Here is a 17,948-nt window from a genome sequence, read left to right as displayed (position 1 = left end):
CAACTGCTCTCTCACCGCTCATCCTCACCGACCCATTCCCCCAGCTGCCCTCGCCGCTTCCAGCGACTGCACGCGCACCTACGTCGTCAAGGACGGTGACTGGTGCGACACCATCTCCGCTGCCAACAATGTCTCCACGTACGTCTCCCTTCTTCCCATCCCCATCCGCAGTCCCCTCACGAACCGCATCCCGTACAGCTACCAGCTCGCCGCCGTGAACCCCGACATTGACGACATCTGCGGCAACCTCGCCATTGGCTCCACCCTCTGCCTTGGTACCAAGGCCGAGGACTGCACCTCCACCCACGTCGTCATCGCCGACGACAGCTGCGAGGCTATCCAGGCAGCCTACTCTATCAACTCCACCATGCTCACCCACAACAACCCTCAGATCGACGACGCCTGCGATAACCTCTACATCGGCGAGGTTCGTTCCCCTTCTCACCTCTTGTCCGTTCCCCCCAGTGTTCACCTTCCTCCCTCTAGGTCCTTTGCGTCGCCAACGAGGTCGTCTCTACCGCGGCCACCTCCATCTCCCTTGTCGCCAATGTTGCGTCCACCGCGGCCACCTCCGTCTCCCTTGTCACCAATGCTGCGTCCACCGCGTCCACGACCTCGTCAGCCGCGTCGGTGATGATCACCGTCGTTTCCGACGACGACTCGATCCCCTTCTGCGACGAGCTCTAAGCAGCCCCCCAGTCCTTCCTGGCGAGCGATCTCCCAGCCCCGATGGGCCAGCCCCATTCCGAGTGGGCCGCGTGCGTCCTCCCGCGCCCCCATCCGTCGATGTCCAGCAGATTGTCCTCCCACCGCCTTCGTTTGTTTTACCCTACGACCTCCATACCCCGGCTTGTCGTTTAGCCACGCCTACCTGTTGCCGTTGCTGTGAACTGCGCTCGTGCGGTCATTGTAGATAGTCTTGTTCGTCTACGGGCTGTGCGTGTCGTAATGTTGATGAAACGGTTGGAAACAACGATCCTGTGTGTGGCGTGTCTGGGCTCGAATGTGAGGGTCTCGACCGGGTTGGTACGACGTTTCGCCAAGGGCTTGGAGGTCTTTAATGCAAATGCGATCCGTGCGCGTGTAGGCCAAGTACTCCGGCACACCAGACATGATGCATGCATCCAATTTACGATGAGGTAGAATACAATGTGTTGCGCTCGCCCAAGCCCTTCCAGCGCCCCCACCCGACGTCCCACTACGACTCCTCCAAGAATCCCTGCACGATCAGGTGCTCAATGTCCGCCCGACGCACCAAAAACCGATGCCCCCGCCGGAAGTCGATCGCGCCGAGCTCGGTGTGCACGACCCCGCAGTCGCGCACGACCCGCACCGTCACCTGCAGGTCCTTCGGCGGGTGCGTGATCGGCGCGAGCACGTCCACGTCCTCCGCCGCGCCGGCCCTCTCGCGGCCTGTGCCGTTGCCGCCCCCGCCCGCGGCGAGCGACTCGGTGCGGAGCGTGAGGAGCGACGCCGCGTACGAGCGCAGGAAGTCGACCTCGTGCGGCGAGAGCTTCGAGCGGACGTCTTGCGGCGCCGCGCCTAGTGACGCCGACGCCGCTCCTCCACTTCCTCCACCCCCTCCCCCTCCTCCCGCGTTCGGATTCGCGTCCCCGGCGCCGGCGCTCGCGTTCGCGTTCGGCTGGTTCGGGGCGGCAGCGGGCGGCAGGGCGAGGAGGAGCGGGAGCGCGCCGCCGACGGCCCAGTACAGGTCCTTGAGGAGGTCTATCCGGTGCGCGTGGTACGCGAGCAGGCACCGCTTGTTGCGGAGGATCGCGGTCTGGTAGAGGAGCACGGTCGGCATGTGCCTCTCCCGCGCCGCGCCCCACCGCCGCCGTCGTCCACGGCGGTCTCCTGCGACTCGGACTCGGACTGGGAGGCGGCGGAGGCGAGCGCAGCCTCGATGCGCGCCTCGAGGTCGCGCTGCTCGCGGAGGACGGCGCGGACGAGGACGTCGTTGTACTTGAGCAGGGTGTGCGTCGCGGTCGAGCGCCGGGACTCGGTGAGGAGCTGGGTCGCGAGGTCGCCGAATTGGCTCGCGCCGGGGTTCATCGTGCGCGGCGCGGGGTCCGAGGGGCGGGAGAGGCGAGCGCAGCAGCAGAGCCAGTATACTTTGAATGTTGGGGGGTAGTGCCGAGGTGGGGGCGAGACGGGCACGGCGAGGGAGCGGCGAGTCGAGGCGGATGGACAGAGGCCAAGCAGCCAGTGAGCGCGTCCAGAGAGCGACGAATTCAAGACGTGACGCGTTGACGCGACACGACGCGTGCGGTCACGGAACTGTCACGCCGCGCTCAAGTCGGAGAATAGTATACTGTACCATTTCGTATTAATCGAACGTCACGCGTCACAAGAGCGTCCAAAAGTTCGAAATTTCGGGGGTAGTCACGGCTCACAAGGCCGAAGTTCGAAAGCATCTCGCGGGCGCTTGCCGGCGCCCGCTCGGTTTGGGCGTAAAAGTGCCCAAAACTCGATGATGGGTTCGAAATTTCCGGGCCGTCACGGACGGCCCGGTCGAAGTTCGAATACGCCCGACCGAACCCGCCGTCACGCTCCAAACGGCGGTTCGATCAATTCGAAATGGTACAATACAGTAGATCTTACGTACGAGCTCGTACATACTGTACTACATACTACAAGTGTCGCCACAGTCCTCCCGATGCCCCCTGGTCAGCATTGGAGCCAGAGTGAGGACGAGAGAGTGCAGGAACGCACGACCCTGCCAGGGAGGCGCGTCAACCGGCTACTATGTCGGGAAATCCAAATCGGCATTGCGGCGTCTCGCAATGCGTCGCAAGCGCTACCGGGCTGATTGGTCTCGCGAGGCATCGCAATCCAAGCGAAATAGCTCGCAACGCAGTCGCGCGTCTTTTGTCGTCTTGCAATAAGGCTACCCGAGATCACAATGTGTCAGCCTGCCTGTCAATTGGGTGTTCAGGCTTGCGTCAATTGTCGATTACCGCTTGTGCACCCGTTATAATCCAGTAATCTAATATAATCATTCTGTTCGTTTAACTCCAGTACAGCACAAAGAACTACTAATACAGACGCATGAACAACGAGGTGGAGAGACAGAAATGATGACATAGCATATAGGGTGCCACGCTCATTAATAGACAACTTACTTCACTACGCAGGCACCTAGCGGGCCACAGCAGTGACCGCCGTCAACTGCACTGTGCATGGCGGCCGGATGGCATTCACACGAGAAGTTCACACGAGAAGAGACATGAGCCCTGTTTTGACCGAGAATATATCAGCAAGGCACATGCAGACAGGCAGCATACACATACGTTAATCATTGTCCATGGTCTGACCCGCTCCCCAGTGCCAGCACGACTGTCCGATATCGAACCTGGATATGGAGGGGAAATAATCAGCACAGAAGGGCAGCGAAGGAACACGGCACAAACCTGAATGCGACACCACGCATGTGGAGTGGCGATGGATACAACAAACCGAGAAGGGAGTGGAAGAGGAGGACGAAGGGGGACTGACGTGGTGGAAGCAGAGAGAGGAGCGCTGAAAAGGCGCGCACTCACGAAATCTTCTAAGTCCCTCGTCGTCGGCTCGGGGGTCCGCGATGTCGCAAGGCCTTACAATATGGTCCCACGTGCGGTAAGTCCTTGCAATAACTTCAGACGCCTTGTAATCTCTCGCGAGGCGCTACTGAGCTTGCAATGCCATCGCAAGTCAACCTGAGCGCCTCGCAAGGGCTTGCAATGCAATGCAATCTAATCAAAACCCGCTTACAAGATCTTCGGCTTGCAATGCCGATTTGGATTTCCGGACATAAGCGCGTGATGTGGATCTCACGGATCGGGCACGTCGGGCAGAGAATGGAGAAGTGGCCCTTAGTCCACCCGGAATTCTCGTCCGCGGCAACGCTGATAAGCAGATCTCCCATGGCTGCGACGTACGCCGCTGACCCTGAAAATGAAAGCAGCACATCATGCTACCTGCTTTAGGGGTGAAACTCATGAAGAGAACTCCACAGACATAGGGACAATTGTAGAGAGAGAACTTACACCTGATCCACACGGTGATCACACAGCGATCGCCTGACCATCGCTCGACAGTGCGAAGAATGGACCATATAACAGGAACGGCAACACTTCCACCCAGGGATAGTGAGATGAAGACCGCTTGACGCATATCTGTAATCATTGTTCAATCAATCAATCAATTCAATCTTGGATAGCAAAGGCGGCCGTTGTGCAAGATTTACGCGTGCGTACTACCTATCGTACAAACTTTGACTGTCAAAAAGCGGTCCGCAGGCCCCCTCAGGCCTCAGCAGCCAGCTTATCTACCGTCATGGTCCGGCAGGAGGTCGTGCTGCGACTAGGGCCCGCCGCGCTTGGACGACAGCCGGCGCCGCGACTGGGGCGGCGGGCGGCGGCCCACCGGCGACAACCGCGCCAGGCTCGCCCACCACGCGGTACGACGGGCAGACGCACATCTTCCACGCCATCCCGCACCGGTAGCAGAACTGCTGCGCGCACCGGCAGGTGACGTGGTGGCAGCCGTGGCTGAGCTCGACGAGGTGGCGGCACGCCGGGCAGCGCTGCCAGCCCTTTTCGCGCCCGAGCGCGAGCACGTCCCGCTGGAGGTCCGCCTCGGCGCACGCGCGGCCCGGGTGCGCGGCCGTCTTGCAGCTCGTGCACGTGCGGCCGCCGCACGCGGTGCAGACGTAGTGCCCCTGCGCGGAGCCTGTCGCCGAGGACGAGGAGGGGTCGGAGCCCTTGCCCTTTGCGCTCTGGCTGCTTTGGCCGTGGAACCTGCCGTAGAAAGAAGAGACAGAAGGCCCGGGAGCGGCGGCGGCGGCGGCGGCGTCATGCGCTTTGTGAGGGCCGAGGAAGGCAGAGCAGGTCGGGGTGTGGCAGTACACGCGGTCTGCAGTCGTGACCTCGACCTGCTTGTGAGCGTATCGGGTACGGAGTATGCTTGGGAGGTGGTGCTGTACCGGGGCGAGCTCGATCGGGGTGCGGCAGCATTTCGGAGGGAAGAGAGACTCGTCGTGCGAAGCGCGCTCGAACATGGCACATAGGCAGGCGATGTCGAGGGAGTGGCCACACGACACGGAGACTACCGTTCCGCGGATTGCGTCGCCGCATATGACACATTCCGGCCTAGGAGAGGCTGGTCTAGGGGTGTTCGTGGGGACGGCGGAGGGACATGCAGAAGAGGCATGGGATGAAGTCGGTAGACCATCGTCAACGGTCGTGATCTAGAGCAGAAGAATAAGTGCTTACCTGCCAGAATCGGCAGAGGGATCGCTACGGCGGACACGACTTCGACGTGGAGGACGGGGAGGAGGGTCGCGGCCTTCGGAAAGCGCGGCGGCCATGAGATGGTCGTACCTCGCCATTTCTTCCATATCAAATAGGTCGTCTGCAATCTCATCGACGCTGCCTCCGCGACGGTCTCTGCGGAAGTTGAGAATCCCTAGTGCTTCATCCACAAAGAGAGCCATGGCCATTTCTTCATCGCTGACTTGGCCATCACCTGCATTCTTGGAGAGAAGTTTGTCAATGTCCCCGGTAGATAAGCGGGAAACGTAGTCCATGAGAGCTGAGAGACTGTCGGGAGAAGAGCTTCTGTGGTCAGGATCTGCCATGAGGAGCATTGGGACAGAGGAGAAGCGAGCAAAGGAGAGACCGCCTCGTCCAATTTAATCTGCGTGCTGCAGAGAACGTCATGACGTTCGTCGCAGCACAAAGGGGTCGGTGGGGCAGCGCGAGCACGAGATAGGCATGAATGACAGGAAAACGACGGCGCCGCGTCTGCAGCTGGTGTGTCGGTATGTGTTCGGTGTTCGTCGCCGTGTGAGTATGCGCCCAGAGCGTATGTAGAGGCAGCCGTGGGCGACCAAAGCAAACGGCGAGAGTAAAGATGGATGAACGCACCTCCGGCTAGGGTGAAGTATCGCCGAGGCGCGATTAGCCATCGCCAAGCCCACGTGCCCCTGCATCGTTACTAGACGCGGGTAAATATGACCGTACGTGGGCGATCCGAGAAGCGCCAGTTGATCGCCATTTGATTATTAAGCATGCGGGCTCAAGCGCTCATGAGGGCTGTTTCGAAATCAACTCAGCTTAGCCGACCGAGTGAGGCACCGTACGTCCACGCTCATTCTGTCTTAGTCTCGTTCCCGACCTTTAGAGAGTCTCTCTGAGCACGCCCGCTAAACTTTGCGCGTGCTCAATCCTCTGTCTGCACTCAATGTTTGATATGTTCTCCCTATTCAGGAAGTCTGGAGGGGATGGGGGGATGTTGCGGGGGGCGGTACGGGGATAATTCAAGTAACAGCGGTGATGGGAACTTTGATGAAACAGCGACATTCGAACGGCTGGATCCGAGACTAGCCCTCCCATCGACCGGCTTACACTGCCCTATGTCTGGCCATGTGCTGAGTTCTGGGCACCCTGCTACTTATGATGAGCTCTTGCCGAGAGCAGGGTGCTCAGCCGCGACGCACAACGGCACGGAGACCCTAGTCTCCCCTAGGCCAACCTTACGGAGACCCATCGTCTTGGAGAACTTAGTTACCGCATTCAAGTTGCGCAAGATGAAATGCCCAAATTCGGAATGGAGCGCTGTCTCCGCCAAGACGGGTCAGACCAGGTCAGACTGCTCCCGAGTCGGAGTTCCTGGAGGCAATTGGACGCAGCTTGCGCTTGGGGACGCGAAATCCCACACATAGATGTGTGAGAAGCTATCCTGGCTAAATCTAACATTTCTTGATTATCGGCGTAGGGAATTCGCGTTTGTTCGGACATTAGGCGAGTCTTTGTATGGCGCCCAGCGGCCACTCCCAGCCGTCGGCCAAATTGACGGGCAACACCTTTGGCGCCACGCCCTCAAGTGAAGCTGTCCCCGAGGCGACACCGAACAATATCGCACGTCCGCTTTCAAAGCGTCTCCCACGGTGGTGCTCTCCTCGTCTCAAGGCCGGAACCCGCCCCTTCCTCACACTCGTCCACGTCCTTGCGCCGTGCCTTCTGCCCGTCATGGTGCCCCGGCTCCTCGCTCTTGCTTCGTTCTTTTCTGCATCGTTGGCGCTTCGAAATGGTCTTGCCTTGACTCCTCCAATGGGCTGGAATTCATGGAATTACTTTTCGTGCGGCGTCAACGAGGACATCGTCCTCAGGGCCGCAAAGTCTATGATTTCCTACAACCTTACCCGCCTGGGCTACGAATGTGCGCACCATATATTTCCGATCCTTCGTCTTTTCTCTCATTCAACCCGCGTTCTTCCCCAAAGACGTTCTCGTCGATGACTGTGAGTGCTTGTATGCTGTCATGCTCTCTGGCGCTTAGTCCATACCCCTGTCCAGGCTGGCAAGCGGACACCCGGGATCCCAAAACAGGGGCTCCCGTCGAGGACAAGGGTAGATTTCCCAATGGTATGAAGGACCTAGTCGACAAGGTTCACGCCATGGGTCTCAAGGTGTGCGGCTCTCAGTCAGATATCTGGAGCTTGAGTATTCACAGTCTGTGCAGTTTGGCATATACAGCAGTGCCGGCACGTTAGTCTCGTGGACCACGCATTCAAGAACTGTACTGACACGAAATGCAGATATACATGCGCTGGTCGGTTTGGCTCCCTCGGATATGAGGAAATCGACGCCAAGACGTACGCTGGGTGGGGTGTCGACTACCTCAAGTATGATAACTGCTATAACGAGGGTCGCGCCGGAACCCCTATGATCTCTTACGAACGCTATAACAACATGTCCATGGCACTAAACGCAACAGGAAGACCCATGGTGTACTCTATGTGCAACTGGGGAGAGGATGGTCCTTGGAACTTTGCTATCGTAAGCGTCTATTGTAAATTCGACAACTCGACCCTCCACTGAGCATTTGAATAGGAAATCGCAAACAGCTACCGCATATCTGGAGATATATATCCTGTAAGCACTTTGCCAGTTACACACTCATGCCACGAATTTACGTTACTTCCAGAACTACAATGACTTCGATATCCGATGTCCATGCACGGACGTTCTCGACTGCAAACTTGCGGGCTTCCGTCGGTATCAAGGCGTATTCTATATGAGCATGTTTTGATTTTGATCATTTCTGCGTTTAGACTGCTCGGTGATGAGAATCCTGGACTTCTCTGCACCCATCGGCCAAAAATCAGGGAGTGGTCACTGGAACGACCTCGACATGCTCGAGATCGGCAATGACGACATGACTTTATATGAACAACGTAAGTCGTACGCCGGACCCACAACTACAACTTACACAGCTTCTGGCATCGCATCACAGTCACCCACTTCTCTATGTGGGCGCTCGTCAAGAGCCCGTTGATCCTCGGAAACGACGTCACGAGCATGGTGGGTTGATGGTGTGGATCGATTCCCAGACACACACTAACGACACCGTACAGACACCACAGACGCTCACTATCATCACCAACGACGCCCTCATCGCTATCAACCAGGACGGCAACGGTCCTATCACTCGGCGCTGGAAGAAGCCGGTGAAAGACGGTGAGATCCAGCTCTGGTCCGGCGGCACCGCGAACAAGTCAGTCCTCCCATCGTCCTCTCCTCTCTAAGGAAAGACCTATGCCAATCACATCTCACCCTCCAGCTCCATCATCTTCACCGTCCTCAACACCTCCCCGACGACCCAAACCGTCTACCTCGACTTCGCCGACGTCTTCTACGACCAGGGCCGCTACTACGCCCGGCAAAATTTCAAGCTCTTCGACCTCTGGATGAAAGACGAGACCGACAACTGGGGCGCGCCCGCCGGCCAGGCGCAGTTCAACTTGACCCTCGAGGTCGCGACGCACTCCATCAGGGTCTTCCGCGCGACGCCCGCGCCGCTGGAGAGTGCGGGGAGCGCGAAGCGGGAGTCGGAGAAGCACTTATGACTCCTTGCGCCCGTCCTCGTCGGCGCCGCGCTCCTCGTAGGGGGAGTCGTCTTCTTCTACATGCGGCGAGGATGGGCGGAGGAGAACCTCAAGAAGCAGTGGTATATGCCGCTGAGCACCCTTAGGCAAACCGCTGAGAGGTAGAGTCGCGGAGAGAGCGTGCGGTGGATCGGATTGCCGTGGGACGCAGAGTGTAATCGGAGGACACTGGGAGCCTTCTGCCTTGTCCTGGAAGGCTACTGGATCTGGACACTGCTCAGATGTCCCCGGACGATGACCGCAGTTATCATAAAAGCCAGCGATATTGGCTCTAGTAGTGTTAGTACGCGCGTACAATAAAGATACCCCCCAATGCTTCGTCCAGTGATTGGTCCGTGCTGTCTTCAATCGCTGAATTGTGATGTTCTTTCCGCAGTTCACTACTTCACTTGGGGTTGGCCGGTAGTTCTCTCAAGAGCGGCGGCCAGCTGAATCTACCCTTTAACGCCCCCTCCCACCTACGTTTTGGCTTCGAACTGCTGCCAGAACGAGTGCTCCCACCAGTCGCCCTCCACCCGTCGCGGGACCGTCAGCCGCCCTCCGCATTCCTTTCACCGCAAGCCTCCAACGTCCAGAGCTCCCCGATGCCCTCGCGGCGCGCATATTCCAACAACTTGTGGTAATTCAGGCCGACCGCATGGGGCCCGTGGCTGTCGTCGGACAGGGTGAATCGCCCACCCGCGCCGAGCACGATCTGGATGACCAAAGGTCAAAACCCCCGTCGCACAATACAGAGGACAACGACGCACCTCGACGACGTCTGGAGCGGGGTACGCCGCGTCCCACCCCTTGCGGAACGCAGCCGCGTTGAGCTCGAACAGCGCGCCGTACGAGACTGCGAAGGCGACGTTGCGGCGCACGCGCTCCAAGGCGGCGGGGAAGTCCGCGAAGCGGAGCACGGGGGTGTACAGTCGGCAGAGATCGAGATGGCCGACGACCTCGGGGTGGAAGCGGCGCAAGAGGTCGTGCTGGGCGTCGAGGTACGCGCAGAGGAAGGCGGACGTCGTGGCCGGCTCGGCAGGGGAAGAAGGGTCCGGGGCGAAGCTGGTGAGGGCGCTGGCGAACGTCGGCTGGTCGAAGTCGATGGGGATCCCGGCGACGTGGTGGACGGAGCCGACGATGTACTCGATCTGGTCGGTGTGTTGGGCGAGGAGGGATGCGAGGCCGGAGAGATCGAGTTCAGTGATGGACTCGGTTTCGAGACCGACAAGTAGATTGATTTTGTCCGCATACTTGGCCTTCAGACGATGTGCTTCGGTCAAGAAGGCCTCGAATTGACCGGCGAGAGCATCAAGGGTGAGGTCGGACTGCGAGTGGTTGAGAAAGGAGTCAGGTAGAGAGGGATTGGACTGACCTCCTCGGGGTAGAGATCGTCTGCGCGATAGCGCGGGACGTGCTCGGTCAGCCCGTAGACCACGAAGCCTTGGGCGATCGCTTGAAGGATGACATCTTCGAGGGTTCCAACTGCGTGCTTGCAGAACTGGCCTGAGTGAGAATGATGGCTGACTGGCATCACACTGAGACGGACTGCCGCTCGCGCAGGTCGCAGCCTTGACCAGGATGTCTTGGTCGTGCGCGAGGGAAGCAAAATACCGCGAGGTGTGCCCAACTAGATCGCGATAGTTGGATTTGGAGGACGGGCGGCGATAGGGCACACTGTTCAGACAGAAGAAGACATACGCATAGATTGCACAAACGGACAATTGGCCAACACGGGTCGAGGGGAGCGGGAGCGAAGACAAGGTGCAAGCGGCAGACTGACCAAAGAGTCCGTCGGTGGGGAACGGAGGAAAGCCCGTGGGCTGACAGTGAGGCCGAGCCAGGTCGACAACCAGCGCCACTGTGCCCTTCGCCCTTCCTCTTCTGACTACAACCTTCCCTCTCGTTCATCTCCTCCGCGCGCTCTCTCTCTCTCATCCACTCTCCACACCGTCTCATCCCAACTATCACAACACAATTATGGTGCGTATACCGGATGTCTGCTGCCGCGCATCCACTCACCTGGGACACAGTCGACCAACTGCCGCCGCCGCCTCATTCGGGATTTCAAGAGGCTGTCGACCGAGCCTCCAGAAGGGATCTCGGGGAGCCCCTGCCCAGATAACATCATGCTTTGGAATGCCGTCATCTTCGGACCTGGTGAGTGCTCACTGTCAGTGGCGCTCGAATTCGGAGGAGTGCTGAGTGAGCGACTGCAGGAGATACGCCGTTCGAGGACGGAACGTTTAAGCTGACGTTAACGTTCGACGAGTCGTACCCCAACAAGCCGCCGACAGTCAAGTTCCTGTCGCGGATGTTCCATCCGAACGTGTACGCGAACGGGGAGCTTTGTCTGGACATCCTTCAGAACCGGTGGTCGCCGACATACGATGTAGCGGCGATTCTGACGTCGATCCAGTCGCTGCTGCACGACCCGAACCCGAACAGTCCTGCGAACGCGGAGGCAGCGCAGCTCTACCGGGAGAACATGAAGGAGTATGTTCGGCGAGTGCGCGCGACAGTGGAGGACAGTTGGCTGGACCCCGACGAGCAGGCGGCGATGGACCAGGACCCCGCTGGTGGACAAGCGTAGGGGCTGCAGTCGGACCTCATCCCGGCTTTGGGTATCGTTTGTGGCGGTATGGGCGGAGGGTAGGAGTGGGAAGAGCCTTCGTATGTGGAAGGTCTGCCTCGGGGAGACTAGGGAAGAGCGGGAAGACACGGATCTGTATGGTATTGTACATTGGACATAATCCGACATTGGTATCCTCTTTTCCGCCGGCGAACGCCAGGGGTGGCTAGAATGGACATCACTTGCTCATCCCCTCCAGCAGTCCGGTGGTGCGATAACCAACGACGGTATGAGCAGCTCATGCCACTGAGTCCGTCGTTCGCGGGTGGCGTGCGCAGTGCGGTCGTGTGAGCCACGATATGTAGCCAGGCGATCGAATGTGTCCCTCTCAGGCCTCCTGCGGGCTCGGCCGTCGGCGGCAGCGCAGAGGTCGCTGTCCGCGCGCGGGGCCACTGCTTGCGGGGGCGAGGGCCGAGATAGTCGTGTGCGGGGCGGCCTCAGCCGGTGCCTGATCCGGCAAGGCGCGGAGGCCGGATGAACGAACAGCGCGTTGCCCCGGCCAAGTTCTCCTCATCTCCTCCCTCCTCCTCCGCCTCTTCCTCCTTTCCGCCTCCCCTCCCTCCCGCCTACTCTTTCCTCGCCTCGGCCACCGCACCCAATCACCACTGGGTCCACACCCGACGAACCACGACGGCCACGACACGATGACGCTCCCCGCCAACGATGCTTTCACGCTCGGCCTTGACCACTCCATCGGGCTCACCTCGACCAAAATCCCTTTTGTATCCTCCAACAAGGCCCGCTCACCATCCCTTCCTCCTCGCCGCCAGTCGAAGCAGATGTCCACAGACCGCCCCAGCTCGCGCCAGTCACAAACCCAAGCCACCAACGGTGATGCCCCCAAGCACTCCGTTCGCCATCGCAAGAAGGCCCGCACGCACTCAGCCACCTCCGCAGAGCTCGCGAGGCTCAAGCCCTCCAAGAGTACCCCAAAGCCTGTAGACTGGGAAATTCCCCGGAAGACTCTGCACTCCTCTATCGGTGCGTCTCACCATCTCGTTCTGGCTCGTACTCCAATGTCAAACTACGTCCTCCAGGCTTCTTTACCTGGTACCTCTATGCGGCCCAAGGCAACCCGCGCGTCGTCATATACGCCCTCAGCCTCGCACTTTGCCTCATTGTCCCCCTAGACGTCCTCCGCCTCAATTCCTCTCGCTTCGAGAAGCTCTATGAGCGCGTCGTCGGCTTCCTTATGCGCGAGTCCGAAAAAGTACGCTTGCTTGTCTCCCTCGTCTATCCCTTGTTGACCCGTCTCTGGTCTGCAGAAATCAACCAACGGTGTGATCTGGTACATCACAGGTGTCCTCTTTGTCCTTTCCGTCTATCCTCTGGATATCGCCACCGTCTCCATTCTCATGTGCGTCTCGTCTCACGTCGTATTGAACCTAGCTGACGCCCAGTTCCCTGCAGTCTCTCATGGGCTGACACCGCCGCTTCCACCTTCGGCCGTCTGTGGGGCAGATACACTCCACCTCTTCCCCGTTCCATCTCCCTCATCCCTTTCGTCCCCTTCGCCCGCCTTCCTCTTGCACCCCGCAAGTCCTTCGCCGGTTTCCTCGCCGGTTCCGTCACCGGTGCCGCTATTACCGTCACCTTCTGGGGCTTCTGCTACCCTGTTCACGACGCCCAGCTCAACTTCCATCTCCCTCTCGAGACTCTTGCTCTCGTTCAAGAGGCTGTCCCTGCCACCTCAAGTTTAATTCAGCAGGGCATCAACTGGGTCGAGAGCGTTGATCTTCCGCTTGGCCGTTGGCTTGGGCTGACCACCCTTGGCGTAGTGAGCGGTCTGATATCCGGCACGGCCGAGGCCCTAGGTACGTTCACGTCATGCAACTTCACGTCTTGTGCGATGTTGACTCGCTTCGTTGTTCCGTAGATCTGGGCTCCTTGGATGACAATTTGACCCTTCCCATCATCTCAGGCGGCTGCATCTGGGGCTTCTTTAAGCTCATTGAGTTCTTCAATGGCTTTGCATGAACGTCGTCTCCGGTCGCCAGTATCATTTATCACATCTTCGCCCCGTCTTCCGGCTCCCTACCTTACGAAAAACCCGTTGTCCATTGGAGGCTGTCGCCTCGAACACCCGCGTCTATCTCACCCCACTGTGTAATACCAGAAGTCGAAGACGTGTGGCTCTCTCTAGAGAGGTTACACTACACCACATACTCGACCCACTCCCGGCGGACTGAAGTTTGGCTCGCCTACATACATAGACCATGACCTTCCGTAGCATTCACATGTGTTCCCTGAGAAGTGCACCCATCTACCACCATATATCCCTGTACTCTTCCCGCTTTATCCCATGTGTCTCGTGTTTTGCTGTTGGAACTGCTGTGTCGGTGGCTTGGATAGTCGCGTTGAGGCGCCCGGCGCTAGTGGATCAACTTATGAACTCCACATCCTCCACGCAGTGGGACCGTCAAAGGTGTCAGTCTACTAGACACGCTGCTGAAGCGCTGAACCTGGCCGAAGAAGACACAGAAGCAACCTTGTGACTTGGTGCGGAAGCATCCCGCCGACGCTCCATCCAGTACGCCGTCATCTGACTCTCTCCACTTGACCTCTACCGACTCTTCCATCGCTTCGCGTCTCGTACAGCTCTGGGACGTGCATATAAGAACGTCATGCTCCCTTCCGCCTGTGTCCGACGCCAGTGCGACCGTCCTTTACCTGCCCATGGCGCGCTCGCTGCTTTCACTTGCCCTCGCGCTGCCCGCGGTCCGGGCGATGAACAATGGTCTCGCCAGGACACCGCAGATGGGGTGGAACACATGGAACCACTTTGGGTGCGGGATCAACGAGGACACCATCCTCAGTGCTGCGCAGGCCGTCGTCTCCAACAATCTGACGGCGTTGGGTTATGAATGTGAGTTCTTGCCTCGTCTCTTTATGTGCCCCCAGACCTCAACTCTGGCTCTTTCTCCCCTCGTGCAGACATTCTTGTGGATGATTGTGAGTAGCCTGCATGCATACGGTCGGGTTCCAGACTCAAGCCCTCGCGTCAGGCTGGCAAGCGGACGCTCGAGATGCCAGTACTGGCGCGCCTGTCGCTGACCCAAGCAAGTTCCCCAACGGAATCAAAGATCTAGCCGACAAAGTGCACGATATGGGTCTCAAGGTAAGGATGGCTCTTCATCCTTACATGTTCGCTCTGTCCCTGACCGACATGTAGTTCGGCATCTACAGCAGTGCTGGAACGTAAGCACCAGGTTCCTGCCCACGTTCGTCGGTCGCGTCGACTGAGATGGGTGCTCGGCGCAGCTCCACCTGCGGCGGACGCTTCGGCTCGCTCGGTTTCGAGGAGATCGACGCGCAGACGTACGCGTCCTGGGGCGTCGACTACCTCAAGTACGACAACTGCTACAACGAAGGGCGCGCCGGGACGCCGCTCATCTCGTACGAGCGGTACAACAACATGTCACGCGCGCTGAACGCGACGGGCCGGCCCATTCTGTACTCCATGTGCAACTGGGGCGAAGACGGGCCGTGGAACTTCGCGGTCGTAAGCAGAAGCCGCTCTTCGCGCGCCCGGCTGGCCACTAACGAGCCATCCTCACACACGCGTGCAGGACATCGCGAACAGCTGGCGCATTTCCGGCGACATCTACGATGTGCGTGCATTGCGTGACCCCGGTCCGCTCGTTTCCGGCCCGCTCACTTCGCGCACGCAGAACTACGACCGCTACGATTCACGATGCCCGTGCACGGACATGCTCGATTGCAAGCTCTCTGGCTTCCGTATGACACCCCTCGTTAACTTGCGGTACACGCTCCTGACTCCGCCGATAGACTGCGCAATGACCCGGATTATCGACTTTGCGGCGCCTCTCTTGCAGAAGGCAGGTCCTGGGAAGTGGAACGACCTCGACATGCTCGAAATCGGCAACGGCGGCATGACGTTCGACGAATACGGTGACTGCGCTTTCTGTTGGCCACCCGGGATGGTCTTTTCTCATTCAGCCGGCACCCAGTGACCCACTTCTCGATGTGGGCTCTTGCGAAGAGCCCGCTCATCCTCGGAAATGACGTCACAAGCATGGTCAGGGGATCCTTTGGCCCAAATATACGCACAGCTGACATTCTTCCCAGGATACCGACACGTTGTCGATAATCACCAACGACGCCATCATCGCAGTGAACCAGGACCCGAATGGCTCCCCAGCTAGCCAGATGTGGATCCACGCCGTCGACGGAGGTGGCCAGCTCGAGCTGTGGTCCGGTAGCCTCGTCAACAAGTACGCTTTTTATATCAATATTTTGGCGAACCTCTTCGGGTTTACAATCCCTCCAGCCAGTTTGTATGGGCCGTCATGAACACCTCGCCCTCGAACCAGACCGTCAATGTATCCCTGCTCGATATCTTCACCGATCAGGGCGCGGCCTTCGGCTCCGGCACCTTCACCATGTACGACCTCTGGCAGAAGGACGCAGACGGCGCGTGGGGCGCCAAAGTCGCCGACGTCTCCGGCAGCATGTCCGTGGACGTCGTCACCCACGGCGTGCGCGTCTTCAAGGCCGTCCCTGTCTCGAGCTCGCGGAGGGCTGCAGGAGAGTTATGACTCGTGGAAAAGGGGGCGCCTTAGCGCCCGCTTCCACCGCGTTCGCGGGTGAGTGGTTTGTGAGGCTCGGTGCAGCGCAAAATCGGGATGAAGTGGGAAACACTTGTACAAATGTACATCAGATTCTGGACTCCGATGTTGCTTGTGATCGCCACCAAACTCTTCGGTCCATGGACTCATTGACATTGGCTGCTTGGAACGGTGCATACAGTAAATTGTGGCTAGGAGATCCGCCAAGACACAGTGGGGGCCCGCTACTAGGGGCGAGAAGTCGACTGAGCAGGTAGCCGGTAGCCAGTTTGCGAAGGTAAACCTGCACATGGGCTTTAGGTTGGAACTGGGCAGCCTCGAGAGATATCTTGGCCATGTTCCTTCGAATAAACCGACACGAGTATGTGAGTACCATTTGCGTTGAGCACAAACACCGCGCACTACCAATTCGCAGGCCAATCGAGATGAGACGTAACATCTACATCCTCCACAAAGTCCACAACGAGCTCCCAGATGCGCTCCTCGATTCCATGCAGAGGCAAGACCACCGACGCCGCCACGCACTGCATCAGCAAAAGGTGTTTTTGACGGTAGCGCCCGATAGCACGCGACACTGCCATATCGGGACAGGTCGTCTATTGTCTGCGCAACAAGTGATGGTAGCAGAACGGTAGCAGCTGGTATTCATTCGTCTTTACTATGAGGTTCGATCAAATATTGTGGCCGCAGACAGGATATGATGGATATACTACAGGCACAAGTAGCTTGAACAGAAGGCTGTAGTCGATGATAGTAAACGATCATGCGCTCCTTCAAGGGTGAATCACGGGGCGCGCGGGGTGCATAAGAGGTTCGTATTTAGCTATACGGTCGGCTCGTGAGGACGCGAACACTGCGCGCGGCAGAGAACGCGATGCGCGCGACGATATGCGGACGGACGTCAGCGCGGGCGCCTGTTCCGCTTACGCGCCGCGCGCGGAGTCCTCTGTCCGGCATCGATGGCGAGCCCCATCCTCTGTTCCCTTAATCTTTCTTGACGCCTTTTATCCCTTTCGTTGCTCTATTTACATGCGAGCGCGAGCTCGTGAACTGGAGCAAGGCCTACTCCGCGGACCACCACTACGAGAGTCAGCGGAGCGCTCTGTTTGATGCTCTCATTGTCACGAGCTGCGCGGCAAACTCTCGCACAGGGCACTGGGCGAGGGGTCGAGAGTTAAGTCAAGATATATACATCGCTGGGGCCCGAGACGTACAGAGGTCCGTGTTAGTAGCGACATTCTGAAGTCTAAAAGTTGCTTGCAGTGATTTCTTTGCTAATTGTTGTGACCCAATGCGGCGGCGCCACAGTGGCGTCCCGCTTTGGCCTCTCTATTGTTTCCAGACACGGGCGCGTGTGCTGGGTTGCGCGCCTACTGGGCTTTATCTGCGACCACCATCATCCCCCAAGCGCAATGTGCCACTCACACTCGCGCGCGATGTATCAAGACACGGTCAGTTCTTCCTCACTCATCAGCATAGGCTCGCTCACATACACACTTCTGTCGACATCGACATGGCTTTTAACACCGCACTCACACCGGCGAAAACCTGCGCCCTCAAGACTGCGGGTACAAAGGTACGCTTGAGTACTTACATTGCTTATGGACACGGGTCGGTCACATGTGAGGCCTGATTCCTCAGCCTCGCCGACAGTTTCGACGCGGCGCCGCGCGCTCCCATGCGAGCCAGCGACCCAACACTGACCATTTGCTTGCCACTGGGGATTCAAGGCGATATGGAGGCGGTGCGGCAGCCACCGGCTCCGTGAGAGCACGGTGTACAGGTATGTCTTCAGAACGTCCGAGCGCGGCAGGCGAGC

At 58.7% G+C, this 17,948-nt stretch overlaps 8 protein-coding genes across 8 annotated transcripts; 5 read left to right on the top strand and 3 right to left on the bottom strand.

Moving 5' to 3' along the window:
• Positions 1-43: 43 nt before the first annotated feature.
• On the top strand, positions 44-687 carry BXZ73DRAFT_24354 (uncharacterized protein; the record flags this gene model as incomplete). The annotated part of the gene is made up of 3 exons (XM_048017690.1): positions 44-138; positions 199-427; positions 487-687. Coding segments are annotated over 3 exons (525 nt in total), but the record flags the coding sequence as incomplete, so codon positions are not given.
• Positions 688-1,198: 511 nt separating this feature from the next.
• On the bottom strand, positions 1,199-2,052 carry BXZ73DRAFT_91643 (uncharacterized protein; the record flags this gene model as incomplete). The annotated part of the gene is made up of 2 exons (XM_048026052.1): positions 1,199-1,808; positions 1,859-2,052. The coding sequence occupies 2 exons, from the start codon at positions 2,050-2,052 to the stop codon at positions 1,199-1,201; spliced, it is 804 nt and encodes a 267-aa protein (XP_047874902.1).
• A 2,260-nt stretch (positions 2,053-4,312) lies between these two features.
• On the bottom strand, positions 4,313-5,122 carry BXZ73DRAFT_51524 (uncharacterized protein; the record flags this gene model as incomplete). The annotated part of the gene is made up of 2 exons (XM_048020644.1): positions 4,313-4,699; positions 4,799-5,122. Coding segments are annotated over 2 exons (711 nt in total), but the record flags the coding sequence as incomplete, so codon positions are not given.
• A 1,888-nt stretch (positions 5,123-7,010) lies between these two features.
• Positions 7,011-8,890, top strand: BXZ73DRAFT_51498 (glycoside hydrolase; the record flags this gene model as incomplete). The annotated part of the gene is made up of 11 exons (XM_048020639.1): positions 7,011-7,200; positions 7,265-7,282; positions 7,338-7,450; positions 7,504-7,529; positions 7,580-7,820; positions 7,875-7,916; positions 7,969-8,035; positions 8,096-8,218; positions 8,278-8,345; positions 8,399-8,538; positions 8,605-8,890. The coding sequence occupies 11 exons, from the start codon at positions 7,011-7,013 to the stop codon at positions 8,888-8,890; spliced, it is 1,314 nt and encodes a 437-aa protein (XP_047874900.1).
• A 568-nt stretch (positions 8,891-9,458) lies between these two features.
• BXZ73DRAFT_104197 (histidinol-phosphatase) lies at positions 9,459-10,442 on the bottom strand (the record flags this gene model as incomplete). The annotated part of the gene is made up of 3 exons (XM_048015813.1): positions 9,459-9,623; positions 9,679-10,236; positions 10,284-10,442. The coding sequence occupies 3 exons, from the start codon at positions 10,440-10,442 to the stop codon at positions 9,459-9,461; spliced, it is 882 nt and encodes a 293-aa protein (XP_047874899.1).
• Positions 10,443-10,938: 496 nt separating this feature from the next.
• On the top strand, positions 10,939-11,501 carry BXZ73DRAFT_51574 (ubiquitin-conjugating enzyme/RWD-like protein; the record flags this gene model as incomplete). The annotated part of the gene is made up of 2 exons (XM_048020656.1): positions 10,939-11,068; positions 11,128-11,501. Coding segments are annotated over 2 exons (504 nt in total), but the record flags the coding sequence as incomplete, so codon positions are not given.
• An 818-nt stretch (positions 11,502-12,319) lies between these two features.
• On the top strand, positions 12,320-13,517 carry BXZ73DRAFT_51542 (uncharacterized protein; the record flags this gene model as incomplete). The annotated part of the gene is made up of 5 exons (XM_048020650.1): positions 12,320-12,521; positions 12,578-12,750; positions 12,806-12,897; positions 12,951-13,354; positions 13,417-13,517. 5 exons carry the CDS (start codon positions 12,320-12,322, stop codon positions 13,515-13,517), a joined length of 972 nt encoding a protein of 323 aa, XP_047874897.1.
• A 699-nt stretch (positions 13,518-14,216) lies between these two features.
• BXZ73DRAFT_51576 (glycoside hydrolase) lies at positions 14,217-16,099 on the top strand (the record flags this gene model as incomplete). Its single annotated transcript, XM_048020657.1, has 11 exons — positions 14,217-14,406; positions 14,475-14,492; positions 14,546-14,658; positions 14,713-14,738; positions 14,802-15,042; positions 15,110-15,151; positions 15,212-15,278; positions 15,330-15,452; positions 15,512-15,579; positions 15,630-15,775; positions 15,832-16,099. The coding sequence occupies 11 exons, from the start codon at positions 14,217-14,219 to the stop codon at positions 16,097-16,099; spliced, it is 1,302 nt and encodes a 433-aa protein (XP_047874896.1).
• Positions 16,100-17,948: the final 1,849 nt, after the last annotated feature.

This window comes from Epithele typhae, assembly GCF_022376455.1.
Source record: "Epithele typhae strain CBS 203.58 chromosome Unknown BXZ73scaffold_49, whole genome shotgun sequence".
In the NCBI taxonomy this organism is placed as follows: domain Eukaryota; kingdom Fungi; phylum Basidiomycota; class Agaricomycetes; order Polyporales; family Epitheliaceae; genus Epithele; species Epithele typhae.
This window is presented reverse-complemented; position numbering and strand designations above follow the sequence as displayed.